Genomic DNA, 13,918 nt, shown 5'->3' on the forward strand with positions numbered 1-13,918 from the left:
CTCTTAAGATCTATGTTGCCTCTCAGATGTAGGTGGAATAAATTCAGGATGCCACATCTAGAAGTATTGTTGCAAATTACTGGAATGAAGATGAGAAGAAAAATACAACTAAAGGGAAGTGCAGGAAAAAAACCTGGGAGAATGACATCCTGGCTTGGAGTTAGCTTGCTGTTACTTAGGGATTTTCACCTCTCAGCAGTTCTCCTCCCCATTCACATCCATAAGGTGAAAGACAGCTTTGACTCATGTCAGTATAGTAACACAGGCCTGAAATGTTCAAACTAGAGGTAAGCAAGTTCAGTGACAGCTGAAAGAAAGTTTGGGGGGGAATTAAGCACAGCATGAGGGGGGATTCTGCAGCAGTGACTGTCATTTGCAAGTGATGCACATGAATGAGTTGGTCTCAGCCTGTCTAAGAGTGGAGGATTTGAACCCCAAATAAACCATTCCAGATTGGTGTGAAAGTAGTTAGAACCTCAGAAAGAAACACCATAGACTTTTAAAAGGCACTCAGGGTGGGGGTAAGCCCTGTAAAGGTAACAGCAATGGTCTCTTTACTCTACTTGGTGGTTGGATGACTTCAACCCAGGAGTTTTGCCTGGCAATCTGTCTTGCTAAAAGTCAGGGTAAGATAAACGGTACTCTGTCTCTGATTTCTGCAAGAAAGAAAACAGTTGAACGACTGGTCATTCATCACTGATCCACCCTCCCCCCTCTCCAACACCTTGTATAGGGTTGTATATTCTGGAGCTGTTTAGCTTTCCTCATCCATTTCTTCAAAAGAAAACAAAAAATCAATTAGCAAGATATTTATTTTACAACTTTCCTGTAATAAGAACAATAGTTCATAATTGGAAGGGATGAATCAATAAAGACATTACTTGACTATTGTTACAGTTGCTTGGGCACTGTGTCACTTGTATCATCATGTGTCACATAGTCAGGTAAGTTTGGTATCAAAGGGCCTCCTGATATATTACAGAGTCCTGCCTCTACAACTGTACTAATAAATACATTTACCTATTCATAAAAATTTACATTCATTTTTGTATACTGAGGAGCTCAAATTCACCTCAGATACAGCCTATGGAGCTACAAATGTGTGCTCTGGCCATTCGACTGTAGAAATTACAGAATATTACTTGAGAAGTTTCTCTAGCAGCTTGAGTTAAATGAGGTATCTAAATCACTGAGAAACAAACTTGGACAGAACTAACTGCAAAAATTATAAATCTGCAGTAAAACAAGCAGTCTGAGAGGGGGAAGGGTGGCATGCAATGATGGGAAACAAAAGTAGTCCAGATATATGGCTGTAGGAAAAAGCAGTACCTTGGGTGAGAAGAAACAGCTAGGCTTGCTCTGATGAGCTGAGTGTATGCTCCGCTATCAGGAAAGCAAATTAAGCTGTACTCATCCTTCTAACAAATCCAGCTTCATTCTGATTGTTGTACAAAGTGCTCTGCTTTGAGTGCCGCACCTGCCTGGCTGCTCCCCACACTGCTGTGAAGAGATGCTTCAGAGCACATTATCCTGCACATGACAGGACCACTGCACAGGTAAGTACCGGGAAAGTCTTAGAAAGCGGCGAGGTGGAGCAGGGGAACTGAAAAAAACTCAACATAGAAAGAAGATGGGCGTAAAAGCTGAGTCCTCTGCAGCCCCACTGCACTCTGAAAGTCTGCATTAGCTCATGGTTCAAGGAAGTAAGACCCTTCATGGAAGAGACAATTAGTTACACAAAAGCATAAAGAAGCCTAGTAATGGATTTTAACTCTCCTAAGGGAATCCTGTGTTTTTACTGAGGAAGAACTACAGGAAAGCAAAGTAACACTTTATTTTTCTTCACAGAGAGCTTGGGGACTTTAGAGTAATTTAGTCAATGGTGATTTGCTACTTGTGCTATAGTGTTACCAATGATGGTACTCCTGGTCTGTTTATTAAACTTTTGGCTTGTCACTCATCACTAGCAGGATCAAAACTCATTGTTTTTCTTCCTATAAAAGCAACTTCTCTATCTTTCAGAATTACTATGAGGTTGAGAGATGAGTGCTTTCATCTAAAATCAAAGTCAGGCAAGTATACATTTTGTAAGACATGTGAGCATAAAAATGCGCCAATGTAAACATCAGGTATCTGAATGAAAAATGTTAATTGGCATTTCAAGAAATGAGGAGACATCACAAAGATATTTTAGGCTTTCAACATATTTGTAGTATTCTAACATTAATCATTTTCTTGCAACTATCAGGTTATTTATCTTAGCTACCCTTGGTATCCATTACCGTAGTGCCTAAGCCCCTCATAATGTTTCTGTAGGGCAGGGAAGTGTTTTCATCCCGTTTTTACCACTGAGAGATTGGAGCAGAAAGGATCCACCTTTTGTGTCCACCTAGAAAGCCTGTAACATAGAATAAAATCAATGCACATTCCCCAAGTCTCTGGTTAGAGCCTTAATCAAAGAACAATCTGTCTCTTTTAAATTAGCCCAAGTTTGCACTTCGTTAATTTGCACCATAAATTGTAGAAGCAAGGATGTGTTGCATGTCATTGACCCATTAGCTGTAAGACAAATTCCACCAATACTTGAAACACAGGAACAACCCAGTGCTTGCATCCCAAAAAGGCCTCTGGCTACACATTGCCAAGGAGAGATGAAAGACTACAGTAAGTCAGGTCATGGGGGGAGGAGAAATAGAAAGATGATGTGGTGTATTGCTACGAGTGCTGCACCAGGCAATTCCCAGAGGCTTCTCCTAGAATTTCTTGGTTTTCAGGACAGAACACGGTTCTTATTCTGGGAAGCTCAAGCTGGCCCCAGAGGTCTGGTGTGCATTGGCATCCTATGGAACTTTCCATTGTGACTCCCCTTAAAAGCCCTGTACTTGAACAGACTGGCTGAGCCGTTCCTTGGTGAGGGTTTTGCATAGATGGAAAACTTTTCTGACTAATTCATTTGCAGTGGTGAGAGAAAACTTGTGGATGCAACGTCATACATCTTTACCACTCTGTGGAAATTTCAGTCAATCCAGCTCAAGTTCAGTCCTGACAGAGTACACATCAAGATATTTCTGCCACCAAATTTTGGTATATTTTAAATGGCAAGGTATAAAATGTCTGGTAAACTTGCTATGCAATTCAAAATACCCTGTATGAGAAAAACAGACTTGCCTCATTTTGGTGCAAAAATTGGAAGATAGGGATCTAAAGTCCAGGATAAAACAAGCTGAAATTATATGGAGAAATAAGGCATCAAAATCCTTCAGCTAGCTGCAAAATCTTTCCTTACTGTTTAAAATGAGGAGGTTTTGGATAAAGTACCTCTCTTCACACCTGCCTCAGTCATCAACCTATCTGACTTTAAAGCATAAGCAGATATATATCTGAGACCTGTACCATTCTTTCTGAAAAACTGGCTGCTTCAATGGTTGGTCCTTTGGAACAGAAACCTTAAATTCATGGCAGTTTTTAAAAACTTGCCCTTTTCTGCTTTGTATGGACTCAGAGCAACTATTAGATGTTGTTATCTATTTCCCTTCACTGAACTGCACAAGTATGCTGGACCTAGCTAACAGAAGGTCTGATGGTTCATGTCTCTGTTTTCCTCCTTTAATCAGCTTTCCTTCTGGGTTAGTCACATCCCCAGTTAAGAACTGCATACTAGGAATTCTGAGCATCACCCCAGATCGACACACACAAAGGAAAAAAAGGGGAGCAGGGAGGGGAAAGAGAGCCAGCCTGCCTTCACAGCCCATACTCAGGCCTTTTTCCTCCCTCACTTCTGCAGTTTCAGCTCTTCAGTCCTTTCTCTGCCTTGTGGGGCTCCACTACAACACAGTGGAATGGTCGTCTTTGTATGCTATCCCCCTGCTCATTTCTAAAACTATTTGTTTCCTCCAAATTACTTAAATAGACTTTTATTATGTGCTTTTGCAATACCACTTTCTAAAACAACACCATTTTCTATATGTATTATGAACTATAATATGCACCATAAAACCAGAGGACTGCACTGTGGCAAAGTGCCATGACCCCACTTTGGGGATGTTCCAGGAGCTCTGAGAGTCACAGTTTCTGAGGCATGTATAAGGCCTGTCAGAATCAAAAGAAAGGCACAGTGACTGGGGTCTTTCTGTGTCACTTGAGTAGGATGTGTAATCTGCTTTCTCCTTTGCCTTGCCAGCTAACATTCCCATTTAAGACTCATCCACAACACATATGCTCTTTAGCTAACTACTGAGTTGGTTGAACCTCTATGTACCATTGCACACGTGGACAGCTGAATATTGCCAGTTCGCTGTTTTATTATATCAGTATTTTTACCCAACACCTTTTTGCAGCTATGTCACGAGTTCAGTATGTGTATTTAAAGGTCTAATGTGGCCACCTATCAGAGCTGGTAAAATGCAAAGCCCTTATGACAAATGGAGCACAAGGGAGTCCCACAGCGCAAACTGTGGCCAACTCGATCTGTAATAGAGTAAAGCAGCCCACAAAGAGTCTGGGTCCCAGCATGTGATGTTTCACTTGGATGGGAACAGAGGACATAGTCCAACCTACTGCATTTAATGATGGATGCTGTGGGAACCTGACTTTCAGAAGCTGTGAGCACTTTAAATGAACAGAATATCTATGTCTACACGCACATACACCATGCCATAAACCACACAAGTAATAAAATCTCACTAGAATAGCTGACGTTCTTTCTGCCACTCTCCTACAAAGATTTGGAAATCTTTTCCAAATTTCCCTCTGAAGAAAAAAATCTTTTATTTTCCAAAACTTTATCCAGTATGTTAATTTTTGGAAGGCAAAAGAGAACTTATTTCTTATTGACAAATTTCATCATGTCTCAAAGCCACAAAAATGCAAAGGATTAGCCAACAAAGAAACATCACGGAAAGAGATATTCAAAATAAAACACTTATGTCTGCACTTTAATCCTTCAGTGACAATTTTGCATAAGATATATAGGCTTTTTTGCATAGTTGTCTTTTGACCACTCATAAAAGAGTCTGCAATTTACAACATCAACTATCTAATAATATTTCAGAGACGCATTCTAGAAGCAACGCATAGTTATAGTCCCTGCAGTAGAGATGGAAGAGGATACCTCTCCTCGCTGTCTGTGAGTCTCCTTTTGTATAGGAACAAATAATAAACAAATATGACTCAGACACTTAGGTTCACTTCATACAAGTATCCAGAAAAAGAGATTCACTAGCATGTCTGTGAATAGTTCACTGAAAATTTGGACTCAGTGCTCATGTCAAGGATGTCATGGTTTAGCTGTCTTGTTTCTGCTTCAATAACTTATATGCTTCTTGTGTCTGGTGTACGCAGCTTCTAGCTCACAGATCCTTTGCAAGATAATGCTTAACACAGCAGCAGTCCCAAATCCCACACCAGAGATTTGGAATAGGAGGAGGATGGAGTCACACCAGAATTTGATGAATTGATGCATCCTTCATGATTAAGACACTGACCTTGTTGTCAGTATCTCTCTTAGACATTGGGATATTTAAGCATGACTTTGCTTCTACAGAGGCAGTTTTTGCCATTCTTGTTCATACAGGCTGTTTTACTGTGTGAGCAGCCCTGCTGATTTTTGTGGAGCCACTCAAAGGAAAAGGTACTAGGTAGCATAAGTCAGGAAGTCATCAATGTGGTAAAGGATTAAAATATTAAATCTGAAATTAAATATTTTGAGTTTCACAAAATATTTTTTCAATATCCACTAAAGAATTTTTTCTTGAACTCACTTCCCAGAGTTTCAATGGGTTTGTGATATTTCAAGATTTAAAAAGTCACATGAAATGGAATTATTGCTCCTGCATAACTTTCTACATAAATTTTCTTGAAACTACAGTTTATTTCCTCCTAAATTTTCTAATCAGTAAGACTGAAATTTTTCCATTCTAGGTATCAGCAAAATCTTCAGATATTTTGAAATGAAAGTAAAAGGAAATATTTTTAGGTATTTTTTCCCCATAATGTTCCAGAAAACAGCTTCTCAAGAGGATCTGAATTTTCAGGGGTTTGAAGCAAGGCACTGAGATTTCTTGGGGGTGAACAGTGATGCTGGTGTCATATACAAATATGTGCCCCTTGGGCCCGTTCTCCAGAAGAGCCTTTTTATTGTTTTGGCAATGCAATTATTTTTTCTCTTTGTGTATTGCTTTATGTTATTTATCACAATGTCTTTTACCATTCAAACCAAAACTGTGACCAGAAACAGACACACAGTACTGGAAATGAGTTGTAGGAGGGTTTCAGTGCCATGACCCTTCCAAAAAGCTACTCTCCTGTTACAAACAGTTTTGATCAACTTCCCCAGCACTGTCCATCCTCTACAATATCGCAAAAATGTCACAGGATTCTTATATTATTAGTACTAGTAGTATTACCTTATTTGTATTGGTTGTTATTATTAGTATTATTTGTATATAATAGTATATTTTTGGCATTATTTCACTTAAGGTATGTAGAAGTATGTTTCTGAAGTACCTCTACCATTTTACTTGGTTTCCAGGTGAGAGCAAGAGTGAGCAGGAGAAACCTCAGTGCAACTAGAATTTTTTTAAAAATTGCAACTCAAAACCACTAATCCAGTTATACTTTTATTCCTGATTATTCTCAAAACTGACTGAACACGATTCATGATCTGCTGGCTGCCTGTGGGTGACTTCCTTGGTTATTCCCCAAATACAGGAAAACACCTGTATTATACTTGGGCAAATAGTTTTAAAACCAGCTACGGATTATGTTTTCCTCAGCTGTGGGTGATTTGAGTTTCTTCTTGGGTGACTGTTCAATGCACAGTAAAAATACAGTGCCTTGATAAACGACACAGAACATCAAAAAATAAACCAATCGCTGCCATGCAAAACCATGAGACACTTGCAGAAAACTTGGCCTCAAGTTTCAAAGCTGTTCTCAAATTACTGTGTTATTCCTGCACAAGGAAGGGAAGATTGGAGTGGGACATTTTTTCAGAGGGAAATTTGTAACCTGTCATAGACCAGTATAAGCCTATGTGTGACGTCCCCCATCTGACACCCTTCAGACCAGGCATCCTGAATCTTTGTCCCCAGCACCTTAGGCATGTCCTAAATGGCTTGTCTTAGTGGGTCTCAATTAGAATTAAGAGAGAGGCATAGTCCTGTGTAGCCAGAGCAATGCAGAGGAGAAAGTCATCTACAGGGTAAATCCACAGATTTGTACTGATGTTCCCCATACCAGTATATCAGCTTCCTTTTTAAAACATGAATGAAGAACCAAATATACTGGGAAGGCCAAAAGGACTTTAGCTCCATCTGTCTTTCCCAGCCAGTTATTAACCCAGTGGCTAGTCTGTAGTCCCAGTCATCTAACTGGAGAAGCAAGTGGTAACACCATTATGGAAGTGGCAGCAGCCACCCCAGTTTTACCCTTCCCACAGGATTAGGTTGGTTTCCACACTGTCAGTGTCTATTCCAAATCAGGATAGCAGTTCAGAGAGTCAGGAGGACTGGGCAGGAAAATACAGGTGAGGGACAAAGGATTGAAACTGTGAGCCAGATTAGAGGTATAAGCCCTGGGACTTGCCACGTAGGACATAAGGAGGAGGAAGGTTGGAAAAGCAGAGATTCAAGTCACATAAGAAACAAATAAGGAAGCAGGAGTTTCCTGCAGATGAGAGGATATGTTTTTTGCCCACGCTGGCCCTCTTGGAGAGGGAAAAATGGAAAAATATGTTGTTAAAAGAGTGTGTAATAGTTTGTATGCACAATAGACATTATGTATGTTATACTATATGTATGTGAGCGTACATCATATACATGCAATAATCTTCACAAAATTAATACAAAAATGCATCCTGTGTCTCCACAGAAGTGTGTGATCTGTATTAGGTCAATTTCAATGGCTTTGAGGACTCAAAAATGTATGTAAATAAGTAAAAACGGCACATATATGGAAATTCTAAGGCTCATAACATACATGTATGCATATGCTGATATTCAGAATGCACATGTAGCAGCATACTAAAGACATTTTTAAAAAGCCAGATTATTCCTTCTGCTTTTTACAACAAAAGTTTAGAAATTACTAAAGTAAAGTTAAAAATAAGTGATGGAAGGCCTATTAGTATATACTTTTGTTGTTTTATTCTTCTGGGAACTTCTGATGCTGAAATTTTGATGGGATTTTGTCCTCTCTGGTTATTCATGCTTAGAGACATAAGCAACCTCAACTTGGTTTTCTGTCATCCTCGCTCCAATAAGAGTCTTGTAGCTCAATTCTAACATCAATCACTTGGACTATAAATCTCTGCAATTGATATGGCCATTTAAATCTCCACCTGCATAAACAACAATCAGGCCTAGAAAATAAGGAGGCCCATAAATCTCCATTGGTGATTAGTAATATTTTAGATCTGTACCAGCAATGTTATAAAGAAAAAAAAAAGGCAAAAAAACCCCAAAACTAATTCACTAATTAGGATGGATACACTGACAATCTGTTTAATTTATACACAGAAAAACAGAAACTGGGCACAGTTAACACTACATGATGTTAGAAGTCAGTGAATTCCCAAGAGCCTGAGGGTTGGAGATATAGATATCTTAGTGTACTTATCCTATTGTGACTGGGAAGGTGTTACCTTCCAGACAAAGAGTAAGGTTTAGAGTTTAGATTTGCCCTTTTTTCTTCTGACTGAAGAAACCAAGAAGGCAACATGGATCAAGACATAGGCAACACCTCCTTGCTGGTTGTCAAAAATGACACTCTGCCTGCTACTGAAACTTGAAATCTGCAGACAGTGCAAAGCATTCAGCAGACTTACCATTTTGGCCCTCCACAATTTTTGTTTGGATGGTTGTTTTTTAGTTAGTGCATGCAGACAACTCTATGTGATGCTCACACAGATCAGTAAGAGACTCCTTCTGTCACTCCAGTGACTTTGGATTAACTATCAAGCCACATCTGAGGCTGCAAATTTTTGTCTGGAGCTATGTGAATCCTCAGGTAAGCAGTTGAATAAGTGCTTACTTATGCAATCAGATCAGTCCCTGTGCCCAGAGAGGTCCCGTGTGCAGATTGTGCCCAGCTCTTCAGTCCCCTGTGTACAAAACCCAGGCTGCTGGGGCACCTGCGAGGTTTCAGGAACTGTGTGAGGGGGGAAAGGAGCTATGGGAGCAAGTTCGTGCTTCACTGACCTCTTTGGGCTCCACATGTGGGTTTAGGAGACTGTTTTAGATGGAGAAGAAGAAGGGATAAGACAAGGTTAACTGCTTTTAAAAGCCTGTTCTGCTGAGACTGAATACACATGTGCATAAAGATTGTAACAGCAGCATATGTCTGTTCATTCAAACTACACAGCAACCCGCTAATTCACACTTGTGGTAAAACCACTGGGAATGTTTGGCTGTGTTGCAAAGCCCAGCCTAATGCCCTCAGTCCCATCCTCTCACAGAAGGGGTTTTATCCCTTATCTCACCTCTTTATTCAGGCAAAACTCCCTGACTTTTGAGCACCCATGAACTGGCAGACAAAACACAGGTACAGCAGAATGAACCACTGACATCTGCTCTGTAATCACACACCGAGAAAAGGTTTTTTTTTTCTGAGGGATCTCTACCATCCAATAACCCTCATACTTTTCCTTCATTTCATGCACACCCTTGCCACCCTATTGGCAGCCCACCCCCACCCCCCTCCCAGCAGCATGGCACTCCCCTCAGCTCAGTGGGGCTCATGGCCAACCAGGATCTTGGCCACCCAGGACACCTGCGGACCAGAAATCTTCCACAACATTTACAGCTGGGAGTGAAAAGGGACTGGGACTTGTTGGATGTCACCCCGGAAGGCTGGAAGAAGTCAGATCTTCCAGCCTCCAGCCCCTGGGCTGTGACGGCAAGGTCCACACTGCTGGACAGGCAGAGGAGCACTCCCTTCCTGGAATATGCTACTAGCTGGACAGGATGCATTTGCAAATATAATCATCCACAAATCTCCCCCAGATTAGGTTACAGGACAGCGTTTCGACAGCACGCATTACAAAGCTCCCTGGAAGGCTTGGCTGGTGGATCTGCTGCTCTCTGTGCTCATGACCCATTTTGGCTTTCATCAAGAATCATGACACCAGCTGCCTGGGTCATCTAGGAGGCAGAGAGGGGGAGAGCAACTCTGGGGCTGAAAAGGGAAGTGGGGAGGGAGAAGAGGAGGAGAAGGAGGAGGAGGAGGAAGGGGGAGGATAGAAAGACAGAGCAGGGGAACAGAGTGCGAGCAAGTTGTTTTAGTCCAGTTGTGAAGATTTGAATCCCAGTTCTGAGCTCTCGGCAAAGGCTTGCTGGGATACCTCATTCTCTGTCCTGTGTAAAGGTCTGTGATTGGGGATGTGGTGTGCTCAGTGGGCAGGGCCCCTCCCCTGGGCTGGATCCGCCTCTCTTATCCCCCAGATAAATTACTAGTGTCCTCACTAAATTCCTCGGCTTTCTCGCTCCCTCTTTCTCTCCCTCTCTCACAATCTCCCTCCCTCAGGCACAGGCAAAGCAGGGTTGGGGGGCGGGAGGGCGTGGATCCTTTCTGGACTGGTATCGTGCCTTAGTCCTGGGCGGGGAGGGAAGGGGAGGAAAATACTGGCACCCCTTCTCTCCTACACGGCCTTGAAATAGATTCAAGGAGCTGCTCTTCCTCCCCCCCTCCCCCTTTCCTGCTGGTCGTTTGGCATCTTCCAGACCATGTCCACTGGGTCCCTCAGCGATGTAGAAGATCTGCAGGAGGTGGAGATGCTGGAATGCGATGGCCTGAAAATGGATACTAACAAAGAGTTTGGGGCGTCCACCGAGAGCAACGAGGAGGGATCCAATGGCGAGAATGGCTCCCCTCAGAAGGGGAGAGGGGCCTCGGGCAAGAGGAAAAAAGCTCCCCCCAAGAAGAGCCCTTTAAATGGAGTGAGCCAGGAGGGAAAGCAGGTACAGAGAAATGCTGCCAACGCCAGGGAGAGGGCAAGGATGAGGGTCCTTAGCAAAGCCTTCTCCAGGCTTAAGACCACCCTGCCCTGGGTGCCCCCAGACACCAAACTTTCCAAACTGGACACCTTGAGATTGGCCTCCAGCTACATTGCTCACCTGAGGCAGATCCTGGCCAATGACAAGTATGAAAACGGCTACATCCACCCAGTCAACTTGGTAAGTCAGAGCCCGCTCGGGCCAGGCACTCTTCGCGTGTACATGGGTAGAGGTGGGTGAGAAGCTGGGATGGGGCATGTGCAGGGACAAAATTTCACTGTGCAGTCATGTGCCAGTGGGATGGAAAGCAGTAGTGTGTGAGGGAACAGGGTCCCAGCTACCCTCTTGCCCTGTATCTCGCACACCAAGCCTTCTGGGCCCCCTCTGCTGTTCCTAGCCATCCCCTCCAGAAGACAGGCAGGGGCCATGCTGACCACAAATAGACAGGGGTAGGCTTTACTCTTTACTGCCCCAGAAATGCCTGAGAAACCTCAGAGGGTTGATGGCAGCTTTCTACCTGCAAGTAGGCAGGTACAGGAATTTGGGTAGAAAAGAGTATGTTTGAGGAAGGGCCTAAGCCAAGGACTTGGGATTTATTCTTATCCTGCATCTCTACCGTAATGTTTCCTGTCATAATAGTCCCCTCAAGCCCTAACTTTTTAAAGACAGAACTCTTGGGGCTCTGTTCTCAGCCACTCAAGTTTGCTGGGTCCAGGATATTTCTCCTATCCGTGCAAACTGGTAAAGGAGAAATAAATACAAGTGCGGACTCCCCAGGGAAGGTGTCTGCCCCAGGCACACTCCACAATGCCTCTCCCTGGGCTGTGCGGTGTCCTTCCTGCTCTCCCACCACATACTGAAAGTTTTCCCAAGCAGCCTGGGGTCTCTCAACCATATCCAGCCACCAGAAACATCCGATTTCCAGCTCTAAAAATACATACAAATGATGTAAACCAGGGGCGAGCAAGATCTCCCTGGGCTCTTTTTAGACTTTGTACAGGCTTTACATTACCCACACATGTGGATCCTGATGCATAAAGGGATCACAGAGGGGATCTGGGGACAATTCGCTAGGGTCAGACTCTTCCTTTTGAGCTCTGGACTCTGAGGGAAAGTACATTACCCGCTGTTAGCTGATAAGGGCCTGGGAAATAGTTTGTGATTAAGATAAAAATCCTCAGCGCAACGACACGGGGGAAAAAATGAAGTAAAACAAAACCAACACCCAATACTGATACAACACACACCCCTGCTCCCACACGGAGGCACACCAAAGCATACTCCCCGAGCCGCAGGAGGCCGGGGAGAGCGGCCGGGGACTGCTGGGGCCCCGAGCGGCTCCTGCCCCCAGAGAGCGCGGCGGGGCGAGAGGCGGGTTAGGGTCCCCACGCCGGTCAAAACCAAGCGCGGGGGCGGCGCGCCTGCGACGGGGTGCCCGAGGCGAATGTGCCGGGGGGATGCAGAATGTACTGAAGCCGGGCGGCTTCCTCCCCACCTCCTTTCTCCGTCCCTCCTGTCGCGGATCAGACGGGTTCCGCCGCCCCGAGGACGCCCGGAGGGACCGCCACGGCTGTGAGGCAAAACGACATCAGCCGCCGGCAAAAGATTCCTCGCCGAAGTCAGCGGCGACTGCCCCGGCCTGAGCCCCGCTGAGCGCTGCCTGAAGCGGGCTCAGGCGGTGGATGCCGGGCTCGGTCCCCCCGGGCACTCCCGAGCCGGACCCGCTGGCAAAATGAGCGTTGCAATTTGCATTTTTCCCTATGTAACCCCCTTCCCACCCGTGTCTTTTCCTGGCTACAGACTTGGCCTTTTATGGTAGCCGGCAAACCCGAGAGTGACCTGAAAGAAGTGGTGAACACAAACCGCTTGTGCGGCCCGACGGCATCCTGAGCCCCGCGGCCGGGCCAGCAGCGTCCGTCCCGGCGCGGCCGGGGAGCGGGCAGGGACCCGCCGCGGCCCCGCCGCTGCCCCGGGCCCCGGGCAGAGCCATGGGGAAAGCCGTTCCCCCGGCGCAAAGGAGACCAAATGTGCCCTAGCAAAGACTCCATCCACCCCGAGAGATCCCGACTCTATTTAACTTTATTAAATGCGTGTACAGTTGAGTGTCCTGCAACCACAGCCTTGCTGGTTCAAGCGCTACTAGAGAGAAAAGACAGAGATCAAACAAAACCTACCACGCGTGTATCTTTTGTCTGAGACCTGTGAAATATGTAGATGCCTAGAAAAACTGACTTTGACAGTCATCTCTATGAAGTAATTCAACCTAAAGATATACAGATATATTTTCTTCAAGCAGGTTCTGCTCTATTTCTGTGAATAAACCTTCCTTTCTACTGAACACGGAGCGGTGAAAGTGTTCGTTTGCGACTCTCGGGCTCGCCGGGGTAAGGACTGTGCCTTCGCTGCCTCCGCCGCTCCCCGAAGCGACCGCGCTGCGGGGATCCTTTCTCTCCGCCCCGGCCCACGGGAGGTCTGCTTCCCTGGAGCTGGAGACCTGGAGCAAACCCCTGGAGGAAGGGGTGACCGGGCCCGCAGCTCGTCCTCGCTGCAGGAGCCCAGTCCGGCTCCGCAGCCCGGCGACCGGGCACTGCGGGAGCCGCCCCCGCCGCTCCGATCCGCTCCGCGGGGACAGGAGCAGTGATCTATTGATAAAGTACAGTCGGTCCTCAGTGCTGGGAATTTTTAACTTAAACATCTCTTCTCTATCGATCAGCGCGCCCGCGGGAGATGAGGCTGAGATAAACAGGAGTGCGGGGCGCTCCCCCTGCACCAGCAGCGGCCGCCGGCAGCTGATGCGCCAGATCCCACCACGCTGTTTAATGTTTCAGGGTTATGACCGCACTGTTTACAAGACGTCTTCGGTTATTTATACTGTTATTATTAGCAGAGGGGCTTTAAATTTCCGCCTCACTTGCTCTTTCAATACC

At 45.0% G+C, this 13,918-nt stretch overlaps 1 protein-coding gene across 1 annotated transcript; it reads left to right on the top strand.

Annotated features, from left to right (window-relative positions):
* Positions 1–10,235: 10,235 nt before the first annotated feature.
* On the top strand, positions 10,236–13,405 carry TCF21 (transcription factor 21). Its single transcript, XM_027633891.1, has 3 exons — positions 10,236–10,362; positions 10,719–11,171; positions 12,792–13,405. Exons 2-3 carry the CDS (start codon positions 10,722–10,724, stop codon positions 12,879–12,881), a joined length of 540 nt encoding a protein of 179 aa, XP_027489692.1. The 5' UTR covers positions 10,236–10,362; positions 10,719–10,721; the 3' UTR covers positions 12,882–13,405.
* Positions 13,406–13,918: the final 513 nt, after the last annotated feature.

This window comes from Corapipo altera, unplaced genomic scaffold (genome assembly GCF_003945725.1).
Source record: "Corapipo altera isolate COAL_440 unplaced genomic scaffold, ASM394572v1 2b, whole genome shotgun sequence".
Lineage (NCBI taxonomy): Eukaryota > Metazoa > Chordata > Aves > Passeriformes > Pipridae > Corapipo > Corapipo altera.

Coding starts and splice junctions, on each gene's coding strand:
- TCF21 (XM_027633891.1), top strand. CDS start 10,722: ATGTCCACTGGGTCCCTCAGCGATGTAGAAGATCTGCAGGAGGTGGAG. Junction 11,172..12,791: donor ACATCCACCCAGTCAACTTG/GTAAGTCAGAGC, acceptor TCCTGGCTACAG/ACTTGGCCTTTTATGGTAGC.